The sequence below is a fragment of the Callorhinus ursinus genome, unplaced genomic scaffold (assembly GCF_003265705.2).
Source record: "Callorhinus ursinus isolate GAN/ISIS: 27379988/994484 unplaced genomic scaffold, GSC_fseal_2.0 scaffold16, whole genome shotgun sequence".
NCBI classification, from domain to species: domain Eukaryota; kingdom Metazoa; phylum Chordata; class Mammalia; order Carnivora; family Otariidae; genus Callorhinus; species Callorhinus ursinus.
Window position 1 is genome coordinate 20,792,288 of NW_027397078.1, and position 23,152 is coordinate 20,815,439.

General features: G+C 38.4%; 1 protein-coding gene across 2 annotated transcripts; it reads right to left on the reverse strand.

Moving 5' to 3' along the window:
* Positions 1–17,555: 17,555 nt before the first annotated feature.
* LOC112812954 (melanoma-associated antigen B18-like) lies at positions 17,556–19,874 on the reverse strand. 2 transcript variants are annotated; one of them, XM_073902201.1, is made up of 2 exons: positions 19,769–19,874; positions 17,556–19,106 (listed from the first exon to the last, which is right to left on the reverse strand). In XM_073902201.1, exon 2 carries the CDS (start codon positions 19,043–19,045, stop codon positions 18,005–18,007), a length of 1,041 nt encoding a protein of 346 aa, XP_073758302.1. In that variant the 5' UTR covers positions 19,046–19,106; positions 19,769–19,874; the 3' UTR covers positions 17,556–18,004. The 2 variants fall into 2 exon arrangements, with proteins under 2 accessions (XP_073758302.1, XP_073758300.1); XM_073902199.1 differs by having other exon boundaries at positions 19,756–19,861.
* Positions 19,875–23,152: the final 3,278 nt, after the last annotated feature.

Genomic DNA, 23,152 nt, shown 5'->3' on the forward strand with positions numbered 1-23,152 from the left:
TACGTTTATTATTTCACACAGTTTCTGTGGGTCAGGATTCTGGAACAGCTTACCTAGGTTATTTAGGCTCAGGTCTTCCCATGTGATTGCAGTCATGATGTCAGCTAGTGCTGCATGTTCGCTGGCCTGACTGTGGTTGAAGGATCTGTTTTCAAAATAGCTCACTCACATTGCTGTTGCAGGAGTCCTGCTCCTTGCTGGCTGTGGCAAGAGAACTAATTCCCTTGCCAATGAACATCTCCATAGGGTTACTTGAGTATCTCCATGAAATGGCAGCTGGCTTTCCCTACAACCAGTTATCTAAGAAATAGGAGAAGGTATAAACTTCAAACCTTTTTATGATCTAGCTTTGAAGCCAAATAGTCATTTGTGCAATATTCTATTGGTTACATAGGTAGGAGATGACCACACATGGGTATGAATAACATGAAGCAAGACTCATTGTAGGCAGAGTGGTCAGTAATCCTACATTTTTGTCATTGGTGTTTAGTTGGATTATGGTAAGCAATAGAAGAGGAGTAGGGTTACTGTGGTTTTTGTTTGCTCTGTGTGTGTGTGTGTGTGTGTGTGTGTGTGTGTTTCCAGAAAGTAGAAGGTAATAAGTCCAATTTTGGAAATTATCCAGCAAATGCTAGATAATATGCTTCTGAAGTTCAATTACATGTTTAGCGATGGAGAAATAGATTTGAGAACCATCAGCATATAAATGGTGTTTCAAATCTTAAGATTAAGAAGGTTTATCCAAGTAGAGCATAAAAATAAGATGAGAGGAAATAACATTTTTAAAAAAAATTTTGCAAAGGGGTGGAAAGTCATGGAAGAGATAAAGCAAGATGATCAGAGGGGTAGAAGTAATAAAGATTAGCACTGACGAGATAAAGGAAATAAATAGTTTAAGAAGGTGAATAGTCAGCAGTGTCAAACAAAGCAGAAGTATACAGTAAAATATGCCCATTGGATGTAGCGATATTTATTGCCACTAGTAATGTTGCCAGAGCAATTTCAAGTGTGGAAGTATAGGAGCAGAGAACATTTAACAGAAGGTTAAGTACAGGTAAATTAAATAAAACTGTTTAATTGTGAACCAGTTATATTCCATTGTGGTAAGAGAAAACCTTCAGAATATTTAAGACAGAGGGAATTGAATATTGGGAATGATTACATAGGTGATGGAGTTGCTGCAAAACCAAAACAGGAGTTCATGAGGCAACTCAGAGATTAGCATTCTCAGAAACTGCTGCAGTGCCTTTGCTGAAGAGATATAGGGAGGAGATGGGGTTACTGAAGCCCGGAATCCAGGGTCTCTTGGAGGAGTTGGAATCAATTCTTGCAAGAACTAGAGCCACAGAGAAGCAGCTACTGTTGAAAATGCCCCATTAGCAGGCAGAGAGTGAGAAATACCCTTTATTCTCCCTCTTTCTGATAATGTCTCCCATCAGCAGACTACAGTTGAAGCCAGCTGACCCAGGAATCTGGGAGAAATATTTCTCCTGGGGTCACCCCTGATGTGGTATAAAGTGAAAAAAAGAGAGAAATGTATTTGAGAACAAACAGTGGAACAGCTGACACATTTTTTCTAAAACTTTCCAACCTTGTAAAGACAAACCAAATTAGAAGCCCCACATGAGAAACTTTGTAGAACTTTAATGCATAATGAAAAATGAACTTCACTTAAAATATTTCAAAGACTGAGGCCTATGCTCTAGGTAAAATACCCATAAATTGAAGAGCTTTCATCTCAGCACTTTTAATGTAGAAAGATTCAGCCTGACTTGAAATAATTGAGCTTGACATTATCTCTCATAATACAGGAAATCATCAAGAATTCCCTGCACATAATACACTCATGAAAGATTTAGAATCCATTTTATTTCTAATTAAATATTTCTTTTTTTTATTTAGTGAATTTTTCATTTTTAAAAGATATGGAATAGTAATAAAATGAGATGTATTTAGAAATTCACCATAGCCATAAGATAGAACAGCATGTAAAATATAATTTTATCACTTAGGTTATTATAGATACTTGTCCACCAAAATGTTAAATACTATTGATTAAAATATAAGCACTATACAATTGTAGTGGGTGTTGTTGAAATGCTCACAACATCCATTCCCCTCTCCCTGAATCCTAGCAGAAACTTGATTTACATCAAACATTCAGTACTCTCATTCCATTTACCTTAGAGGAATCTGACCCCACATATCTTGTTGGTGTGAAAGCCTGATTGTTTTAAGCTAATTAGCACATATAAAACTGGACAGAAGTGAACAAGTGACATAAATGTGTAGTTGCAGGGGGAAGCGGGGATACAAAGGTCACTTGGAGTGCTGAAACACAAGAGTTTTTTCTTATCTTACGCAAATTGTTATATGCTGTTGTGGAGCCCAAAACTGCAGCTACCTTGCTACTAAGCTGAGGAGAAAGAGAGGATTGACTAATGTCAAGATTATTTTAAGAAAACAAAGTAAAAGTCATTGGCATAAGCCAATCCTGAAGCCTGACTTACAATTTCACTGCCAGCTATATGGGGAAATAAAATTCTTTATTTTTTAGGACAGTTTAAGTTGTGTTTTCTTCCAGTGGCTGCCAAAAACATTTTAAATCAATGTATAAAGTGTGTGTGTGTGTGTGTGTGTGTGTGTGTGTATAAATATGCATATATAAATATACATATATACTGGTTTTTAACCTTACTATATGTATACTTCATTCTTATATGAATTCTATTTACACATATATAATTTTAAGCATTTCAAATACTAATAGATATTTTAAAAATCCCCACACAATGACCTATATGCTATATCTATTTATTATCTTATGTAACAATTATATCTGACATTAATTTGGGGGAAATAATTTTAACTCAATAAAATATTTTCACTCTTTCATTTCACATTTTGATATCCAAAATCAAATGTTTCTTTACACTTGAATTTATCCATTCTGCCTTTTTGCCAGTTGTCCTAACCACATGCAAATGAATCATCTTGTGCTTGCAGGACCATTAATAAAATAAAATTAATAAGTCTTAGAATTTAACTTAAAATTCCAGTAAAATTCCAGTAGGATGGTAGATACCAGGGAAAAAATTTCTCAATTCTCTTGGAATTACTAACTCTTTTTAAAAATATAATGAAAGGCACTGAACCTTTCCCATGGAGAAAAACTGTACAATGCATCAATACATAAAAAATTGTATAAACTATAGTGTATTCCCAGGTTGAGTAACAGCAGTCTCTTCAGTAGACTATCACTTATTCAATAGCAAGATACAATTTAAGAAAAGAAAACAATTAGTGTTAATGCACATGATTTACTAAATTTTGAATAGGTCTAACAGATATCCCTATTCTTCAGTGAGGGAGAATCTGTTTTAAAGTTCATGGCATACAGAGGAGGAGCTAAGATGGTAGAGTAGTAGGAGGACCCTAGACTTGCCTTTTCCTCAAACACAGCTAGATGAATATCAAATCATTCTGAATACCCAAGGAATCTATTTGATGCCTGCCAGAACAAACTGCACAGCTAGAGGGAAAGAAAGGACCACATTGTGGAAGGTAGGAGGTGCAGAGATATGATTTGGGGCAGAAACAGGTCACTGGTGTTGTGGAGAGGAGGGAGTCCTGGTTGCGAAGGAAGATGAGAGAGAGAGACAGGAGTGCACAAGGGATCACACAAGGAGAACACTTCCCCAAAGCCACTGACTAGGAAAATAAGAGGGGCTGATTTGCATGATTTTTTGCAACCAGTGAGGCTCAAGGACTGGAGTTTTAGAGGTCCCCAGCATGGCTGGTATAGATCCCTGCGGGCCCTGCAGTCCTCCTGTGAAGAGGGCAGGCAGGTAGCTTGTGGGAAAATGGCATGATCTGAGGATCGCCTAAGACACACTGGGAGAAGCTGTTCCCTCTTCTTGGAGCACATCTCAGAAAGGTGGCATTGCCTCTCCAGGGACAAAAGAGCCCGGACATTTCCCTCCCTTCCCTCCCCCACCCCTAAGCATAGGCACAGTGACACTTGCTGAGGACAGCTAACATGGACACTGATTGTTTGGCCTGCTTTGTTCCACATTGCACACTTCTGTACTCTGGTGCAACCACCCTTCTGGGTCAAAAATGCATCAGTCCAAGCATAGTGAGACCCTCTCCCAGAAGACCAGCACAGGTCCCTGCCACACCAGGTTCCTGAAGTTTGGAGTTTTACAATTCAGCTGGCCTGGCTGGAATAGAGCCCAAAGTACACTGTGCTCCTCCAGGCAGGCAAGCAATCCAGACACAGATAGCATGAAAGCAGTGATCTGAGAAACACCTAGGATGCATGAGGGGAAATTATTTGCTCTTCTGGGAAGGCTTCCCTGACAGCAGCAAGCATGAACCCCCTTCTCTAGGGACAAAAGAGCTAAAAATGAATCAGGCCAAAATGAAAAATGCAATAACCAAGATTCAAAACCAACTGGATCTAATAAACACAAAGATGGATGAAGCAGAGGAACAAATAAATGATGTAGAAGATAGAATTATGGAAAATAATAAAACTGAACAAGAGGGAAAGAAAAATCTTGGACCACAAAACTAGACTTAGGGAACTCTGTGACTCCATTCAGTGTAATAATATTCATATCATAGGAGTCCCAGAAGAAGAAAGGGAAAGGGGAGCAGAAGGTTTATTTGAGAAAATTATAGCTGAAATCTTCCCTAATCTGGGGAAGAAAGCAGACATCCAAATCCAGGAGGCACAGAGAACTCCCATTAAAATAAACAAAAGCAGGCCAACACCAAGACGTACTGTAGTTAATTGCCATTTATTTTGTATTGCAAAATATAGAGATAAAGAAAAAAATCCTAAAAGCAGCAAGACAAAAGAAGTACCTAACTTACAAGGGATGACCAATAAGGTTAGCAGCAGATCTGTCCACAGAAAGAGCAGGGCAGAAGAGAGTTACATGATATATTCAACATGCTGAATGGGAAAAATCTGCAGTGAAGAATACTATATCCAGCAATGCTATCATTCATAATAAAGGAGAGATAGAGTTTCCCAGACAAACAAAAGCTAAAGGAGTTCATGACCACTAAACCACCCCTGCAAGAAATATTAAAGGGAGCTCTTTGAGTGGGAAAGAAAGACCAAAAGCAACAAAGAATGGAAAGGAACAGAGAAAATCTCCAGAAACAAAGACAAACAAGTAATAAAATGGCACTAAATGTAAATGGACTAAATGCTCCAATCAGAAGACATAGAGTGTCAGAATGGATTAAAAAACAAGACCCATCTATATGCTGCCTAAAAGAGATTTATTTTAAATCTAAAGACACATGCAGATTGAAAGTGAAGGGATGGAGAAACATTTACCATGCAAGTGGACACCAAAAGAAAGCCACAGTAGCAATACTTACATCAGACAGACTAGATTTTAAACCAAGTACTGTAACAAGAGATGCAGAAGGGCACTATATAATAATAAAGGTGACTATCCAAAAGAAGATCAAACAGTTGTAAATATTTATGCCCCCAACATGGGAGCACCCAAATATTTAAAACAACTAATAAGAAACATAAAGGAACTCATTGATAATAATACAATAATAGTAGGGAACTTTAACACCTCACTTACATCAATGGACAGATCATCTAAACAGAAAATCAACAAGAAAACAATGGCTTTGAATGACACACTGGACCAGATGGACTTAACAGATATATTCAGATATATTCAGAACATTTTATACTAAAGCAGCAGAATACACATTCCTTTCAAGGGCACATGGGGGCACATGGGGGTGGTTCAGTTGGTTATGTGACTGCGTTCCGCTCAGTTCATGATCCTGGAGTCCCAGGATCAAGTCCCACATCAGGGTCCCTGCTTAGTGGGGAGTCTGCTTCTTCCTCTGACCCTCCCCCCTCTCATGCTCTATCTCATTCTCTCTCAAATAAATAAATAAAATCTTTTAAAAAAATTGCACATGGACCATTCTCCAGAATAGATCACAAACTAGGTCACAAATCCGGCCTCAACAAGTACAAAAGAGTGAGATCGTACTATGCATTATTTTCTGACAACGCTATGAAACTTGAAGTCAAACACAAGAAAAAATTTGGAAAAAAAATTTTGGAAAGACCACAAATACATACAGGTTAAGGAACATCCTTAATGAATAGGTTAACCGGGAAATTAAAGAAATTAAAAAAAATACATGGAAACAAATGAAAATGAAAACACAACAGTCCAAAACCTTTGGGATGCAGCAAAAGTGGTCCTAAGAGGAAGTATATAGCAATACAGGCCTACCTGAAATAAGCAACCTAACCTTATGCCTAAAGAAGCTAGAAAATAGATCTTAGAGATCTGCTGCATAGCATAGAGTGCATAGTTAATGACACTATGAAGGTAGATCTTAAGTTGTGTTATCACAAATTAATTAATTAACTAGTTAATTAAAGAGTGGTAGGAAACTTTTGGAGGTGTTCGATAGGTTTGTGGCATAAGTCATGGGATAATTTCATGGGTGTATACATATCTCTAAACTCATTGAGTTGTAAGCATTAAATATGCACAGCTTTTTATATGTCAATCATACCACAATAAAGTGGTTTAAAAAATAGTTATTGGCTTGAGACATTGGCTTGGAGAAATTAAATGTGCTCACAGATGAGTATAGGCTCATTCATTCTACTGTGCCTCATCATGTGAGTTGAATATGTTTTGTTCCTGGTGTTAATACTGGATTTATTTTATTTTTCATATTCAAGGTTAGAACTTTTCAAAGATATTCATCTTGTATATATTAATATGTGATTTATGTAAAAGAATGTGCACTTAAGTACCATGAGGGAAGGGAGAATTAATTTGCATTCATCACACCTACAACAAATAGTTCAGGTTACTTTTGGATATACTGTATCATGTATTTGTTCAAGTATTTGGTAATAAAACAGCATGTTGTATTTAACTGCCTTTTTAGAGAGGATAGAGAAGGGAGGAATTTAGCTATTCCTGGGAAAGGCTATATGAATAAAGATGTGAATATTTGTTAACACATAGAAGTATTTAAAGGTAAATGTGTGCTTTAAAGAGGAACACATCAGTTTTGGTATACATCTTAAATTCCTATATTATTCTTAACCTGTAAAGTAAAACATATGCATCAAAAAGTTCATTCATCAATAGAGCAAGATTATCTCTAACTGTTAACAGAGTCCAAGTCATGAAGAGATATCTAAAAACATGAATTTTCTGTATTTCCATGTTATATGAAAAATTCTTACTTATAAAATGGGATTAAATGTCAGATGAGAGCTAAAGTCAGTAATTTTATTCTTGGAGGAATCACTGTTGTATGCTAAGAAGATATGTTTTGAAAGAGTTTAGTTTCTGTGCTTCTATGGGCTTCCATTTTTTTAAGGCTATTTTTCATGGAATTGAGCTGATACTATTTTACTACCTGATACTTTTTTGACATGCATAGGACAAATATTTCAAATGGGACATTATATCTTGAGAGGATAGATAGCTAAAAAAAGAGTATACAATCCTCTCTCTTCTTTTCACAATAATCACAGTTTGGCCTTTGATCTGACTTGAGACTCTATCCTTCTCTACAACATAGTGGGAGGAGGCTTATTCTGCTGGAATTAAGTAGGCCAAGATGTCATGTGATAGTAATAATCGCTTCTATCTTTCCTGCTGGAATTAAGTAGGCCAAGATGTCATGTGATAGTAATAATCGCTTCTATCTCTCCTAATGTGGAGTTTTTAGATACCAACTATTTGGTAAAGACAGAGGTGTAATACATTTTCTGGATTTTTTCTCCATTTATTCTGCCAGTTAACATACTATCTTTTTCTTTAAAAGCTCTAAAAATTTTATGTCAGTGAACAGGAACAGAATATTTTACAGAAAAATTTCAAAGAGTTTTTTTTTTTTTGTAAAGATGCACCCCTAGTGATGAAGTGTTTGTGCCGGGAATGATAAGGGTAGTTTCCCTATTGTTCACACAGCAGGCTGTCATCTTTTTCTTCTTAATAGGGAAAGGTCTTATCCTCAGCAATGCTGCATGAGTTTCTCAGTTACTTGGCAACAATAATAAAAAAAAGACACAAGCAGTAAAGGACCCATCATCAACATCATGACAGATAGTTGCACCTCAGCTGGTTTTAATGGCCATATGGAGACATTAAATTCCTTGCTTTCAAGAATTAAACCCAATGCATATGATCAACTTGAGCCCTGACATGTACAGCAAAGTGAAACATTTTAGCTGTTGTATGTGAATTAATATGTAGAAAAAAGTGAATAAATATGAGGCATTCACTTGAATAAACAAGGCACCCCTGGAATGCACAAGACAGGCACAGATTTTTCTCATTTAAATATTGGAATATGTATATTTTGGCACATCCTTCTGATCACTGCCAGCTGATATTACAAAGCTACCTACTCAACATCATACTGTTTGTATGATAATGTCTCTTGGTAAAGAATTAATAAATAGAAATAAATATTCAAGAAATGCTGCCATTAAAAAACAAATAGTAGAAACCAATCAGGAAAAAAAACACAAAACAAAACAATCAGGATGTGGAAGAAACCCAACATGGGATACAAACACTAACAAATGAAACTACGCTAGTAAAATCAATAACATGACCATACTGAACATAAGGGGAAAAGAACTAACCTAAATAACTTTAGAAAACAATTACTTGACTGGGTGCAAAAAGACGAATACCAAAAGAATTATGCACAAATGCTGTTACATAGTCAGTAAATGTGTTTCTCATAGAGGTATTGATAAGACATTCTGAAACTAATTTATGTGTATACTGGAATTGAACAAATAAGTAAATAGGTAATAAATAATAAAACTAAGATTTATTACTGTTGAAGAAAGAAATTACAAGTAAAGAAAGTGGGGAAATTAACATGATTCCTGTGGTATGGAATTAGAATCTGAGGTATCAGTATAAACTCATTATATACACATACACACAGATAAAAATAGATATGTGTGTATACATGGGTTAGTATACAAATATTTCCCAGCCCTGTCTGCTGAGAGGGCCTGGAAGCAATGGCATTCCAGTAGAATTTAGCATACCTAGTGCCAACATCTTGGTTTCTAAGCATCGTTCTTCTATAAAAAGAACCAGGGATCCATGTCTCTAAGAATCGTTTAGGGCTGGGACAGGGAAAATCAAGCTGAGTTTGGAACATTTTGTGGAACCAGAAAAAAAAGAAAGTTCTCAAAAGATATGGGGAGGGGAGCATTACTGAAAGAATACAACATTAGGAGGAGCTCCTAATGGCCAAAGCTTTGAGCAACAAAATAAATAATGCTAGTATTGGGTTATAACCCAAAGAATAAAAGCATATTCAGGAGTGTGTAAGGATATAAATAAATACTTGATTAAATATATAGATAGAAGAGATATAACAGTTACTCCTTGTATTGGAATTGCCATTAATAACCGTGTAAAGAAGGGAAATAAAACACTATTAGGTAAGTACCACAGTAGTGATTATTGCAAACTTGATCTACTAACGGCTGCTAGAATCAGTGGGTTTGTAGAGAGAACATATTTGTATAAAGTATCTCCTCACTATACTTGTTAACTGCAGGAGAAATTATGGTAATTTGACAGTGGAAATGTCCATCAGATATCACCTTGGTCAGATGATCAAGGTCAGTGTCACCAGTAACACTGAAATAGGTTGTGATATGTGATACTAAGATAGTTGTGATATGTGATACTGTGATATATTGTACTGAGAGACATGGCACCATTTCTACCATTTCTCTTTCCAAGGAAGTAATGCCTTAGTCTAATAATGAGAAGATATCAGATAGGCCCAAACTGATGGACGTTCAGCAAAATAACTGGTCAGTATTCTTTGGGGCTGTCAGTGTCATGAAAAACAAGGAAAGACTGAGGAACTGTTGCAGAATGTAAGACTCTAGGGAGAAATAACAACTAGAGGCAATGTGGGACACTGATTAGAATCCTTAAAAAGATAGTAATGGAAAAAATGATGAAGTTTGAATGAGGTAGTTCATTCAGTTAATGCTATTAGGACAATGCTAATTGTGGTTCTGGCAGTTGTATGATGGTTATCTAAGATGTTAACATTGGAGGAGGCTGGGTAAGGGATGTATTGAAACTCTCTGTACTATGTGTGTGGCTTTTCTATAAGTCTAAAAGTAGTTTGAAAAGAAGCGTTTTTTTTTTTAATTGCCATTATAAAAAGAATTCAGGAGAACTTCCACTTGTATTGCTGTAAACAACTTTTAAAATGGGCAGAATATATAAAGTGACTGGAAAAGAGTGCAAAATTATGATTCCTGAAAGTAGGAAAATGAGTGAGGTAGGTTCCCTGAATCACCCTGTATTTCTGCTCGGAGGCAATGTCTAGACTGTGGTGCCAAGAAGATAAGCCAAAACAGAGCACAGTGGCTTAATTAAACTGAGGACAGAGTAATCAGGGTTTGAGCATAGTAAGTCTGCTGAAATTTTCAGGGCAAGTTGTTGGAGAGAACAGAGCTGGGTTAATGCTCCAGAAATCTATAGAAGAGTCCCTTGGGTCTTTCACTGAACACTAAGCTGCTCATATGAAGGGCAGGTCTCTGTGAGGCTGGGCAAAGAACAACTACCAGGGGAATTTAAAAAATACTAGAGAACCGTGAGCTGAACAACTAATTGGAAGACAAACATGGCTGGAAGACTTTTAAATATTGAATAGTCAGAGGGGAGAGTCCTCTTTGAACACCCAAAGTAATTCAGTAACCTTAGACAAGTCTAAGCTGTAGAAATAGGGCTAATGTAATTCAAGAATAATGGCTACCATATGATACATGTCTTTCTCTGATTGACTTATTTCACTCAGCATAGACATGTATCATATGACCTCACTGATATGAGGAATTCTTAATCTCAGGAAACAAACTGAAGGTTGCTGGAGTGGTGGGGAGTGGGAGGGATGGGGTGGCTGGGTGATAAACATTGGGGAGGGTATGTGCTACGGTGAGAGCTGTGAATTGTGTAAGACTGTTGAATCACAGACCTGTACCTCTGAAACAAATAATACATTATATGTTAAAAAAAAAAAAGAAGAAGAAGACAAAGATAGCAGGAGGGGAAGAATGAAGGGGGGGAATTGGAGGGGGCGATGAACCATGAGAGACTATGGACTCTGAAAAACAAACTGAGGGTTCTAGAGGGGAGGGGGGTGGGGGAATGGGGTTAGCCTGGTGATGGGTATTAAGGAGGGCACGTTCTGCATGGAGCACTGGGTGTTATACGCAAACAATGAATCATGGAACCCTACATCAAAAACTAATGATGTAATGTATGGTGATTAACATAACATAATAAAAAAATCACTAGCAAAAAAAAAAAAAAGAAAGAATAATGGCTACCATAGGCTATTCTAACAAAACTTGAAGATAGGCCTCAAAAAGAACAATATGATGGATAAATGAATTTACTTCTTGCCTGAACTTTTTATTAAGGAAAATAACAAAATCTAGGCCTTCAGAATTTAGCATTCATAATGCCCAAGATACAATAAAAAACTAGGTATGTGAGGAAGCAGGCAAATATGATCCATAATGGGGAAAATGTAACTTGTAATCAGGAGAAAAATCAGAGATCAATAAAATAGCAGACAGGACTTTAAAACACCTATTGTAAATGTGTCGAAGGATTTAAAGGAAAACACAAATATATTTAGGGAAAATTAAATATTTCAACAGAGAAATTGAAACTAAAAATAGAAACAAAATCATTCCATAGATTCAAAATAATTCTTATTAAAATTAAAGCTGATTTTTATAAAATCAACAAGCTGATTCTAAAATTTATATGGAAAGTGAAAGGAAATATGTTAGCCAATAAATCTTGAAAAAGGAAAACAAAGTTAGTTTACTTACACTGTTTGGCTTCAATATGTATGATAAAGATCCAGTAGGGAAGTCTATGATTGTCCTAAAGACAGGCAAATAGATTAGTGAAACAGAATGGAAAATCCAGAACTAGAATCACATTTGTATGATCAGTTAGTGTTCAACCAAAATAGCAAATAAATTTAATGGAGAAATGAAAATTTTTTCAACAAATGGTGTTGGAACAACTGGGTGAACACAAACCTTGGCACTACCTAACTCAATACAAAAAATTAATTTGTGTTGGATCATAAACCTAAAACTTATAGGTAAAATTAAAGTTTCTATGAAATAAGTCAGTCAGAGAAAGACAAATACCATATGATTTCACTCATATGTGTAATTTAAGAAACAAAACAAAGAGCAAAGGGGAAAAAAAAAGACAGAGGCAAACCAAGAAACAGACTGTTAATTATAGAGAATAAACTGATAGTTACCAGAGGGGAGGTGGGTGGGAGGATGGGTTAAATAGATGATGGGGATTAAGTAGTGTACTCTGATGAGCACAGGATGATGTATGGAAATGTTAAATCACCATATTGTACACCTGAAACTAATATAATACTGTATGTTAACTAACTGGAATTAAAATTAAAACTTTTTTTTAAAGTTTCTAGAAGACAACATAGAAGAATATCTTCATGAGCTGGAAGTAGCTGAAGAATATTTAGATAAAACTCAGAAAATGCTAACAATAAAAGAAAAAAATGATAAAAAGTATTCAACAAAATTAAAAAATCTGCTAAACAAAAGATATCATTAAGAAAATTAATGCATAAGCAAGCCAGCAACTTACATAAGTTATGGACAACATATATATCTGACAAAGGACTTATATCCAGAATATGTAAACAACTTCAACAACTCAATAATAAAAACAACTAATAAAAATGGGCAAAAAACTTGTATAGGCACTTAACAAAGGAAGATAGTTAAATGGCCAATATAAGCCCTTGAAAAAGTATTGAAGCACATCAGGAACATTGAAATTAAAACCACAATAAGAAAAGACCATCTACCCACTAGAATGGCTAAAAATAAAAGGATCGATGCCATAAAATGTTAGTGAGGATGTGAGGTACCCAAAAACACGTGTTCGTTGTTGGTTTGAGTGCAAAATATTGCAACCACTTTGGAAATTGTTCTAGTAGTCTTTCATAAAAATTAAACATACAATTCCCTTATGGCCCAGAAATTCTACTTCTAAAAATTTACCCAAGAGAAATGTGAACATATCTACAAAAAAATACTTGTGTATGAATGTTCATAGTATATCTATTCCATTATGAAACTGAAAACAACCCAAATGACTCTCTCTTCATAAATCTGCATACAAATTGTGGAATACTTACACTTATACTACTCAATAAAGAAATATTACTTACAAGGAAAGAAAAAAGCCTCTTTTACATGCTACAGCATGGACAAAACTCAGAAACATGCTAAGTAAAAAGAGTCAGATGCAAAAGAGAACATACTGTATGGTTCCACTTACATGAAATTTTTGAAGGGTCACATTTGCTTCCAGTCACAAATAGTAGCAAGGACTTTATTTACCCTCCTGCCAGAAACAACAATAAGAACAACAAAAACAAAAGAGATGAAAATGAAGAATGATCACTGAGAAACACAAGAAATGAGCCCTATGATTGCCCCAGCTTACCACCTTAAGAGAATTTCCAGGCCTTAGTGCAAGCTGTGGAAACTCAGGGAGAGCTTGCCACTTCCCTGAGTTGAAGAGGTGGAGTTTGGAATTAGGGGAGGCCAAAGCGTCTAGAATCCACAGTACAAAGTACCAGGGAGATGAGAGCCACATAAGTTCCAGAGCTCACACAGGACTCGCAGTATTTCCTGTTCCCAGCAGTCAGAGTGGGAAACCCCAGAATTCATAGGCCATCAATAGAGTACTCAGAAGTGTTTTGCCTCAGCAGTGAGGCAAATGCTAAATGCTACTTTGGTCCTAACTAAAAAAGTTTACAAGCAGGACCCAAAAGAATCATAGAAGGGTTTTCTAGCACCCAGATTTCCTATCAGTACTTAGTGATCCCCAGAGTTATTTGAGTTTCAGAGCCCTGAGAGGGATGAAGGGGTGCTAGGTGGGTGGGAAGTGGGCTTACAGCCCCCTTTTCACACACATTTATCTGCCTTCAAATCATGGAACGGATTTCTGGGAAAGGCTTAAATTGGAATAAGTGGTCCTATGTCTAAAATATTTACAACCACTGTATAACAATTTAGATACAGATTATATCATGGAATCCTTGTCTTCAAGGATCTGTGCTCTCTGGACTTCATGGTCCCTTTCATGTACTCTGGTCATTGCACTCTCCCCAAGTCCTCCTGATGTTCCTCACTAGATGAGGGTGTTCTGTCTGGAGCCATTCCCTGCCACCTGATCATTCTGATCAAATCCTTCTTCCTCAAAGTAAAGGGAAAAAGCTTATTGATATTTCAAAATTTTAAAGCATGCCCAAAGGAATTCTGGGCCTCAAGGCATCACTGAAGAAATCCTGCTTTCTATGGATGAGAGATTAAGTTAATTTCCTGCTCAACCTACTTAGAAAACGGGGAAGTTAAAATAACTGTGAGACAATATATTTTTACCAAAAAGTTTGACCAAAATTTAAAAAGATAAATGCCTGAGAGTATAAATTATTTACATGCATTAAAGGTAAGAAAATGAATCATTTTCTTTATTAGAAAGAAACAGCTTTATTAGAACAGAATTTCAGCAATATTTATAAAAATTTATAATCATCACATTTTCCCACTTCAATCCAGTTTACACTGTGCTGTGTCTTTCCTTTAAGAAAGCATGTATATTTGCCCAAGAATTAATGCTCAGTGACTTTAATATCACTTCTAGTAATCATAGCAATATATGGGAAACAATTTATGTGTCCATCAGGAGTAAAATGGTTAAGTTAAATATGGCACATATGCAGTTTAGAATACTTAGAGGAAGTTAAAAGAGTGAGGTGGACCTATATCTGATCTCATGGAAAGATCCTGCATTCATTTTCATCAGTGACAAGGGCAAGAGGCAAGACAATATATACACTGTTATTATGTATATTATGTTATTATATATTATGTATTATATTATGTATATATTATTATGTATTATTATGTTATTATGTATCATGTTATGTATGTTTAAAATTCACAGTGTATTTTATAGCACATCTATACAAGGAAAAGTCTAGAATAAATTTTAAAATAACACACGGATTTTTAATTGTGGTTACTTCTGAAAAGAGGGATGAATTTTGGAGGGATGTAGTAAGGAAGAGGAATTGTTATTTATCCATATAGTTAGAATTTGGGGGCAATAGGAGTATTGCACTATTACCTAAAGCCAAAATTTTCCTAAGAGGAGAATACAGAGACAAGAGTAAGTGGAAGAATGTTGACTTTTCTTTTCTTATCGAGTATAGCCCAACTGCCATGGAACCATTTTCCACCTACTAGAAAGACTCCTGGGTTTTTAGGAATTCTGTCTATGTACATGTTTGCTTACAAAGTGATTTCCATGAACTTTTTCTCATCTACTACTTAATGGAGGAAGCTTGGGTTTTGACCAACAAGGTAAAGTCACTTATTGTTGAATGTGGTCAGTGACCAATTCAAATAATTCAGCCCATTAAAACTCTACTGCAAATATCAGGGTGGTTTCTAAAATCTCCTGTCTAACTTCAGTGTTATATCCCAAGAAACACTAGGTTCTGTGCCAAATCAGACTCTAGTCACCAGCAGATTTGAAAATACTTTGAGAATGTTATGGAGGCACCTAGGGGAGGTGAGGAGGTGTCTAAACCTCACTGTCAGAATTACACAGAAGGGCAGTTGCTGTCAGAGGGGGGCCAGGGGGAGGGATGAGAGCTGCTGGGAGTTGCAATGCTCTAAGTCAGGGGAGGGCGGGGGATAGTGGCTCTCTGTGCCACCAGGAGCAGGGGCAGCCTCCAGAGCAGGACACACAGGAGAGCTGGCCAATGGTCCAGGTCCCAGTTTGGTCATGAGGGCTACTGGGAAGGTCCCAGGGGAAGGAACTATCATGCAGGGAAGTGCCAGGACTGCACACAAGTGCTGCAACCAGGGCAGCGCCAGCTCTCAAGGGACCCTGGGGCGAGGGGCGGGAGGATCCTAGGAAAATGAACCCCATGGACAATCCCCAACTTGTCCTTGATTTTCATTTGCACCTTCCTTCTTTAGGCCTGCTTTTAGTACTTCAGCCACAGGGTCCTTCTTTCATTGCCTGAGAGCCATCATGGAATAGTGAGAAGAGAAAGGAATTAAGAGACATGAGTTTGATGTCATGCTGGGAGGAGTGAAACAGTGTGGGCCATTGGAATAAGACCATAGCTTCAGTCCCAGCCCCGTCATTCATTGTGTGAACTCAACACATTACCAAGCCCTGTCTTCTAGGACTGTTGGAATGTGTACAATGTATGTGAAGCACATGGCACAGTGAGTAGTGTGCATTGAAACTTTAAAGAATGGCAATTATTGCTATGACATTTTTGACCCCAGATACTAACAAACTTCCATTGAAATTTTTGGTTTTTATTTTGTTGTGTTGTTTTAGTCTAGGAGATGTCTGACAATATCCAGTGCTGTAGGATACTGTACACCAAGTCAGCCAAAAATTGTGCTTATCAAGAAAAAATACCTTAGTAAATCATCCCACTTAGAGCATGTATTATTTAATTTGGATGTTGGGGAAACTTCCCCATCTGGATGCAACTCAAAGCTCCTAAAATGTGTGTCAAGAACCAACTCCTTCCCTCCTTCCCAGTCGCCCTTTGATACAAATCACCCCTATTTTCATTCATTTAACCCCTACCAAAATCAAACCCTCCCTTGTATTTGCTAAATTTTACCCAAGATAAGCTCGTTAAATGCCCTTTGGATGGAGCAGGCTCTGTTTCTCCCAGCCCACGGCAAAGAGTGAAGCACAATAGTTTTTTGGCATCTAGCCTCAAGGAAGTATTACCCTTATTTATCAGAAACTCTGTGGTGATAATATGGATAAAATACCTAGTTTGTTTGCCCTCCGTTCACTTGCATTGGGACGAGAGCACGGGGCACCTGCAATCCCTCCCCAGGTAAAGATTAACATCTGGTTTATCCATGATCCCAAAGTGGCTGCTAAAAGCAGTTCTCCACTGAGGCTTAGTTTCTCAACTCTGTGATGCACCACCCAAGGGTCTGGCCCTTGTTCACCACCTTCATACCCTCCTGTGACCCACCACCCATCTTAACTTAAAGTTACCTCCCATAGAAGGATTTGAAGTTTTCCAGGGCCCCAAATTGCCTTGCCTCAGGACATTTACACTTGACTGCCTTCATCTGGACCTCTACCTCCTCTCCCACCTAATCCTTCTTTTCACTCTTTTTTTTTTTTTTTTTTTTTGTCTTAGAGTGAATCTCACTATCTTCCTTTTTTGGGTGGTGCCTCGGTCTTTTTCTTACCATACCCCATACTACCGTGGAGCCTTCCAAACAATATGCTCAATTAATGTTTGAGGAATAATAAAAAAAAAAAGGGCCAGTAAGCAACTTATGATTTATTTTCTCCTACATTCTTGAATAAATGAAGCAAGTTCAGGTATATAACTTTTATTTTACAGAACAGCAGAAGACAAGGAATAAGAAAAACCAAAAATTGACTATCTTTTACTTTTTTTCTCTATTTTTTGATCCCAGCATTTTGTTGCTAACTTCTTTCACATTTCTAAGGAAATAGCTATTCCAATGCTATGTTTTCTTGTTCCAGAGCACCAAATAAGATGGAAAGTTACCCAGTTTGTTTGATAAAATAGCACAACTCTTACTCTTAAATCTCATAAATAGCATTAAATATGTAACTGATATTCATACACTTACATTGTGAAGCTAATTAAACTTTTTTAAAAAGAAACATTTGAAAACTTTGAACAACAAAAGATAAATTTATAAGTTATTCATGTAGAACATATGATATGCACTATGTTCCCTCTAGCACCACCTAAGGCCTCACACTATTTCAAACACAAAGTGAGGAAAGTGCTTCAGGTTTCACTACAGGTGGGAGAAGCTGCCAAAATTGGCCCTGGCGTGCACGTTGGCCAGGGCACCAGTACGAAGCAGAGCTGCAAATCTGGCTCGGGCTCGCTCTTCCTCATCTTGCAAAGCCTCTTCATACCAGGATGGGAAGGCACTGGGGACCGTATTGTGGATCTTGGCCAAGAACTGAAGGACTTTCATCTTGCTGGTCTCAGCGTGGGCTCTCGGACCCCACAGGAACTCATAGCGTGGAGGATCACTGTTGGCCACCTGCTGGTACTGCAAGTACCTTTCCTGCACCAAATCTTGGGTGATGAGCTTCTTGGGATCCCCATAGATGAAGTGCTTCCTTTCAGCATATATCCCCATCACATTAAGTACTTCCCAGATATCCTCTTCAGTGGCACGGTTGCCCTTCATGAATATCACACAGAGGATAGTCATCAAGAGGCCTGTCTTGGGCATGATCTCTTCACCTCTCAGCATGTCATCAGAGGTGCGCTGAAATTTGCTGACAAGGGCATAGCAGTGCCTGGTAGGGTCGACTTCCTTCAGATCAATGCCAAAGGCCAGCACCATTAGCTCAGAGGCTTTCCTCAGGATCTCATGGAAGTGCTCCTTGTGCTTTTTGATGACATACTTCATCATGTCTTCCTTTGTTATGGGCTCCCTCATGTTATACTTGCGCAGCAGGAATTGCACCAATAGAATTGCCTTGTCATCTAGAGGGGTTCTGCGGTAATGATCAGTGCTGGGCTGTGCCTGAGAGGTGCTTGGTCTTTCCTCATCTTGGCTCTTGGCACCTTCATCAGATCTTGTGTGTGAAACCCCTGCAGAAGTGGTAGTGGATGGGGCTCTACAGGACCCCTGGGATTTTCTATCTGACCCAGCAGCTGAGGAGCTCTGGGCATTACCACCAAAAAGAGGAAGGGGGGAAGAAGGGGGCTGTTCTTCAGCTGCTGTAGTGGCCTGAGCATCCCGGGCACCCTGAGCCTCACTCCGGGCCTGACGGCGTTTCTCACGGGCACGAAGCTTGCTCTTCTGCCCCCGAGGCATGGTGACACTGGTTAGAGACAGTAGGCAGTAGTGGGGGCAGGAGGGCAGGCAATGAGGGCACCTGGAGGAGGGAGAATGAGATAGTGTGTGCACCTTCAGCAGGGACATTCCACCTTGTCTTTAACCAGAGCCGCTTTTACGGGCTTCCATGAGAACACTGCCCTAGGACCCCACAGGGCTTCTTTTTAATCAGTCTGTCCCCTGAGCACCTTGCAGAAGAAGTTAGAGTGTGCCTTAGGCTCCAGCTTCCAGCCCTGTCTGTGTCAACTTGGGGCTGAGAGCAAGGCCGGGCAAGTTACCAGGTCTGTGTGGTTCCCTCTGTTCTGAGGTGGAGAATTCCCTCAGTTCACATTTACCATCAGCCTGTCAACTGTTGGCAAGGCCCGCCCCCGCCCACCCCTCCACCCCCGGCCCCCGGCCCCGGAGCTCTGAAGCTAAACTCCTTACACCAATGACTTTACCACCCTGAGGTTCTTGCATAGCAAATGAGGAAGAGCCTTAGTTGGCCACTTCTGCAGCAGCCTTCCAGAGCTGACCATAGGAGCAGGATTTATGGGATCCCCATGGTCCTGGATGATTAGGGTTTCAGTGCTCACTCCTGTGCCCGCTCCGGTTAGACCAAGACCCCCACCTCCCAGAGTTTGACAGCCCTGCCCGGGGCCTCCCAGGGTAGACTGCAGGGGTAGGGGGTTGTGCGGGGTTGAGAATACCCTCAGTCCTCACTCAGGGTCCTCTCCATGACTCCGAATAAAGCCTGGGATGTTTCACTTTGTTGATCTGAGTCCACCAGCCTCAGATCAAAGTCTTCATTCTCTGATGCCCTCAGACGGAATTGAGGGGGCGTTGGGCCTAACAGCCAGGCCTCGGGCCTCTTAGCACGGGGACCGATCGGGGCAGAATTCCGTGGTTTCCTTTGCGGGGGGCATGTTCTGGGGGGGTCATGTTCCCACAGTTCTAAGTAAGGATCCTCACCTTGACTCTCAGCATTATTTCTCTCTTCTGCAGACCTGAGGCTGCCCTCCTCAGACGTGAGACCCTGGAGGTGGAAGTCAGTCAGTACCTCGTGCTGACAGCTCTGCTTTGTGCTTCCCAGCAGTGAAAGCAGGGGTGGGGCTGTGTGCGGGTTTCTCTGTTCTTGGGGTGTGTTGTCCTTTCTGTCCTCAGGGTGGAGGCAGGGAGTCCTAACTCTTGACTGGTTCTTTAAAGGCTCCCTGGGGAATACCAAATTTCTGAAAGCTCTAAGCTGTTTCCCTCCTGCAAACCTGGCAGAAAATTGATGAGTCCCAGGCTAGATATGAGATGGGGAAGTTTACAGCCTAAGGCAGCGTCCTAGGATGGGTGGTATGCTGTAAGAGGAAAAATACACTGGCTCATAGTGTTTGTTTGCCAATCAGACTTAGACTTGGGAACCTACTCTAAAAGATCTGTTTTCCAAGGAAGAGACTGAGCTGCATGATTTTTGAGACTCAGTTCTTTCCATGTTATCTAACATTGCTCAGTCCAGTCCAGTAACTTTTATTTTTGACCCTCATTCATAATAAGAAATATATTTACATCTTTAACAAGTGTGCATATGTATGTATTTTTTTCATGAAATAATACCTACCCTTGTTAAATGTGACTCATTCTTTCTATTACTTATATTTGATTATAATATTATTTTTTTAAAAGGTCAGTCCTTACCCTTTAAAGAGGTTTCAAGTGGTTACTGCACAGCCTTTGGACTCATACTGTTTCAAACAACCCCAAATGTTGATGCTGTCCTGATATTAACCCCATGGTCCTGGCCATTCAGCCTCGGAAGAACAGCCTTAACTCCCTTCACTAAAGCAGTAGAAATTCATTATCCCAGGGCACCCTGGAAGAATCAAAGGGTCACCTTAAAACCTTTCCTCTGACCAATTCTGTCTTGTGGCTACAGACTAGTTCCAACTTCAGGGCCTGCCCACATACAGTTTCTAGTTCAACACAGACTTAGTCTCTCTCAGGAATTTCTCATCTATGTTGTTTTGCTGTTGCTAAGACTATTCTTTCATTCTCCCTTTTATAGTTTCTCTAGGGTTGATTTTAGGAAACAGCAGCCTGAGTCTGGTATCATCTTGGAAGCTGTATGTGAGGCAGTGTCTTAGCATGCTCAAGCTGCCATAATGAATTACCATAGACTGGGTGCCTTAACAACAAAAATTTATTTTCTTGGGGTGCCTGGGTGGCTTAGTTGGTTAAGCGTCTGCCTTCAGCTCAGGTCGTGATCCCACGGTCCTGGGATGGAGCCCCGCATCGGGCTCCCTGCTCAGTGGGGAGCCTGCTTCTCCCTCTCCCTCTCCCTCTGCCACTCCCCCTGCTTGTGCTGTCCCTCTCACTCACTCTCTCTGTATGTCAAATAAATAAATAAAATCTTTAAAAAAATTATTTTCTCAAAGTTCTAAAGGCAAGTAGTTCTAGATAGAGTGAGGGCAGATTCAATTTCTGGTGAAAGCTCTCTTCCTAGTTTTACATTTGGGCACCTTCTTGCTATGTCCTCACATGGACTTTCCTCAAAATGCACAGAGAGAGAATGATCACTGGTGTCTCTTCCTCTTCTTACAAGAATATCAGCCCTATTAGATTAGGAACTCACCTTTATGACCTTATTTAACCTTACTAACCTTCCTAAAATATCTCCAAATACAGTCACATCAGGGATTAATGCTTCAACATATGAATTGGAAGTTGGGGGAAATGGCACAATTCAGTCCATAGCAGTCCATATTTAAATCTGTAAATAATTTAAGGAGAATTGACATCTTTACTGTATTCTTTTTCCCGTGAATAAACATAGTGTGTTCTACTGTTTATCTGGGACTTTTTCTCTAAGTATATCAGTATGTACTTATAGTTGTTTCCAAAATTATTGTGTACATTTTTGTTAGATTTCTTTTTAGGTAAATTTTGGATATTGCTGCTGTTGTTTTGGGGATATTTTCTATTAATTATTTTAATTAATTATTGATTTTGTGTGGCTAGGTGCCCAATTTTGGTAATCTTTTATATAACTGCTTTGGAGCATCTTATTCATTTGAATATTTTGTGCACTGGTTCCTTTGGATTTTCTAATTAAGGATCATAGTGTCACCATTTATTATCTCAATCATTTCAATATTCCTTTTTCTTATTTATTTTGCTACTCTTATTCCTCTTGTTATGTATTTCAGTCCACCTTTAAACAATAGATACAGTATCATAACATCTGCATCTTTGTCCTGTCTTTGATGGGAATGCTTCTAACATTTCACATTTATATATATAGTTTGCTGTAGATTTTAGGAAATAGAAATTCTCTTCAAATGCTATTTTGCTAAAACTTTTTACATGAATTGGTGGTAAACATTTTTTCAAAGGCTTTTTATCCACCCTTAGACATGATCAAATACATTTTGCCCTCTAATCTATTAATGTAGAGAAATTCCAATTGGCAGTTTTTTTCTAATATTTTAATATCTTTGCATTTCTTGAACTCAGCCTGTTTATTCACTACTATATTGGATATGCTATAAATTTATTTCGTATAGATGCCTCTACATGACTGAGCTTGGCTAAAGTGATTTTTTTCTTTGGATGTCCTTTTCTGGTCTTTGTATCAAGGTCAGCACACCTGTTAAAATGAGTTCAGTAATTTTCTGTCTTTTTGTATGATTTGGAAAAGTTTATGTAAGGTGGCCATTAGTTCTTTCCTGACCATTTGGTGCAACTAGATTCCAAATCTGACTGGTCTTAGAATATTTTGAGGGGGGCTAGAATGTAGACTAGAGTTTCAGTTTGTATTATTTGACTGAAGTTCTCTATTTCTATTTGGAACAATTTAGTCGTTATCTTTCTCCAGGAACCAGTCCATTTAACTTGGACTTTAAAATTTAAAAACATGGTATGTTTTCTTTATTGTGGTAAAAAAAAAAAAACACATAACACTTGATCTACTCTCTTAACAAAATTTTTAGTGTGTGCAATCCCACTTCTGGATATTTATGCAAAGGAATTGAAATCAGGATCTTGAAGAGATATTTGCACCCCCATATTCATCACAGTATTATTCATGATAGCCAAAATGTGAAAGCAACCTAAATGTTTATC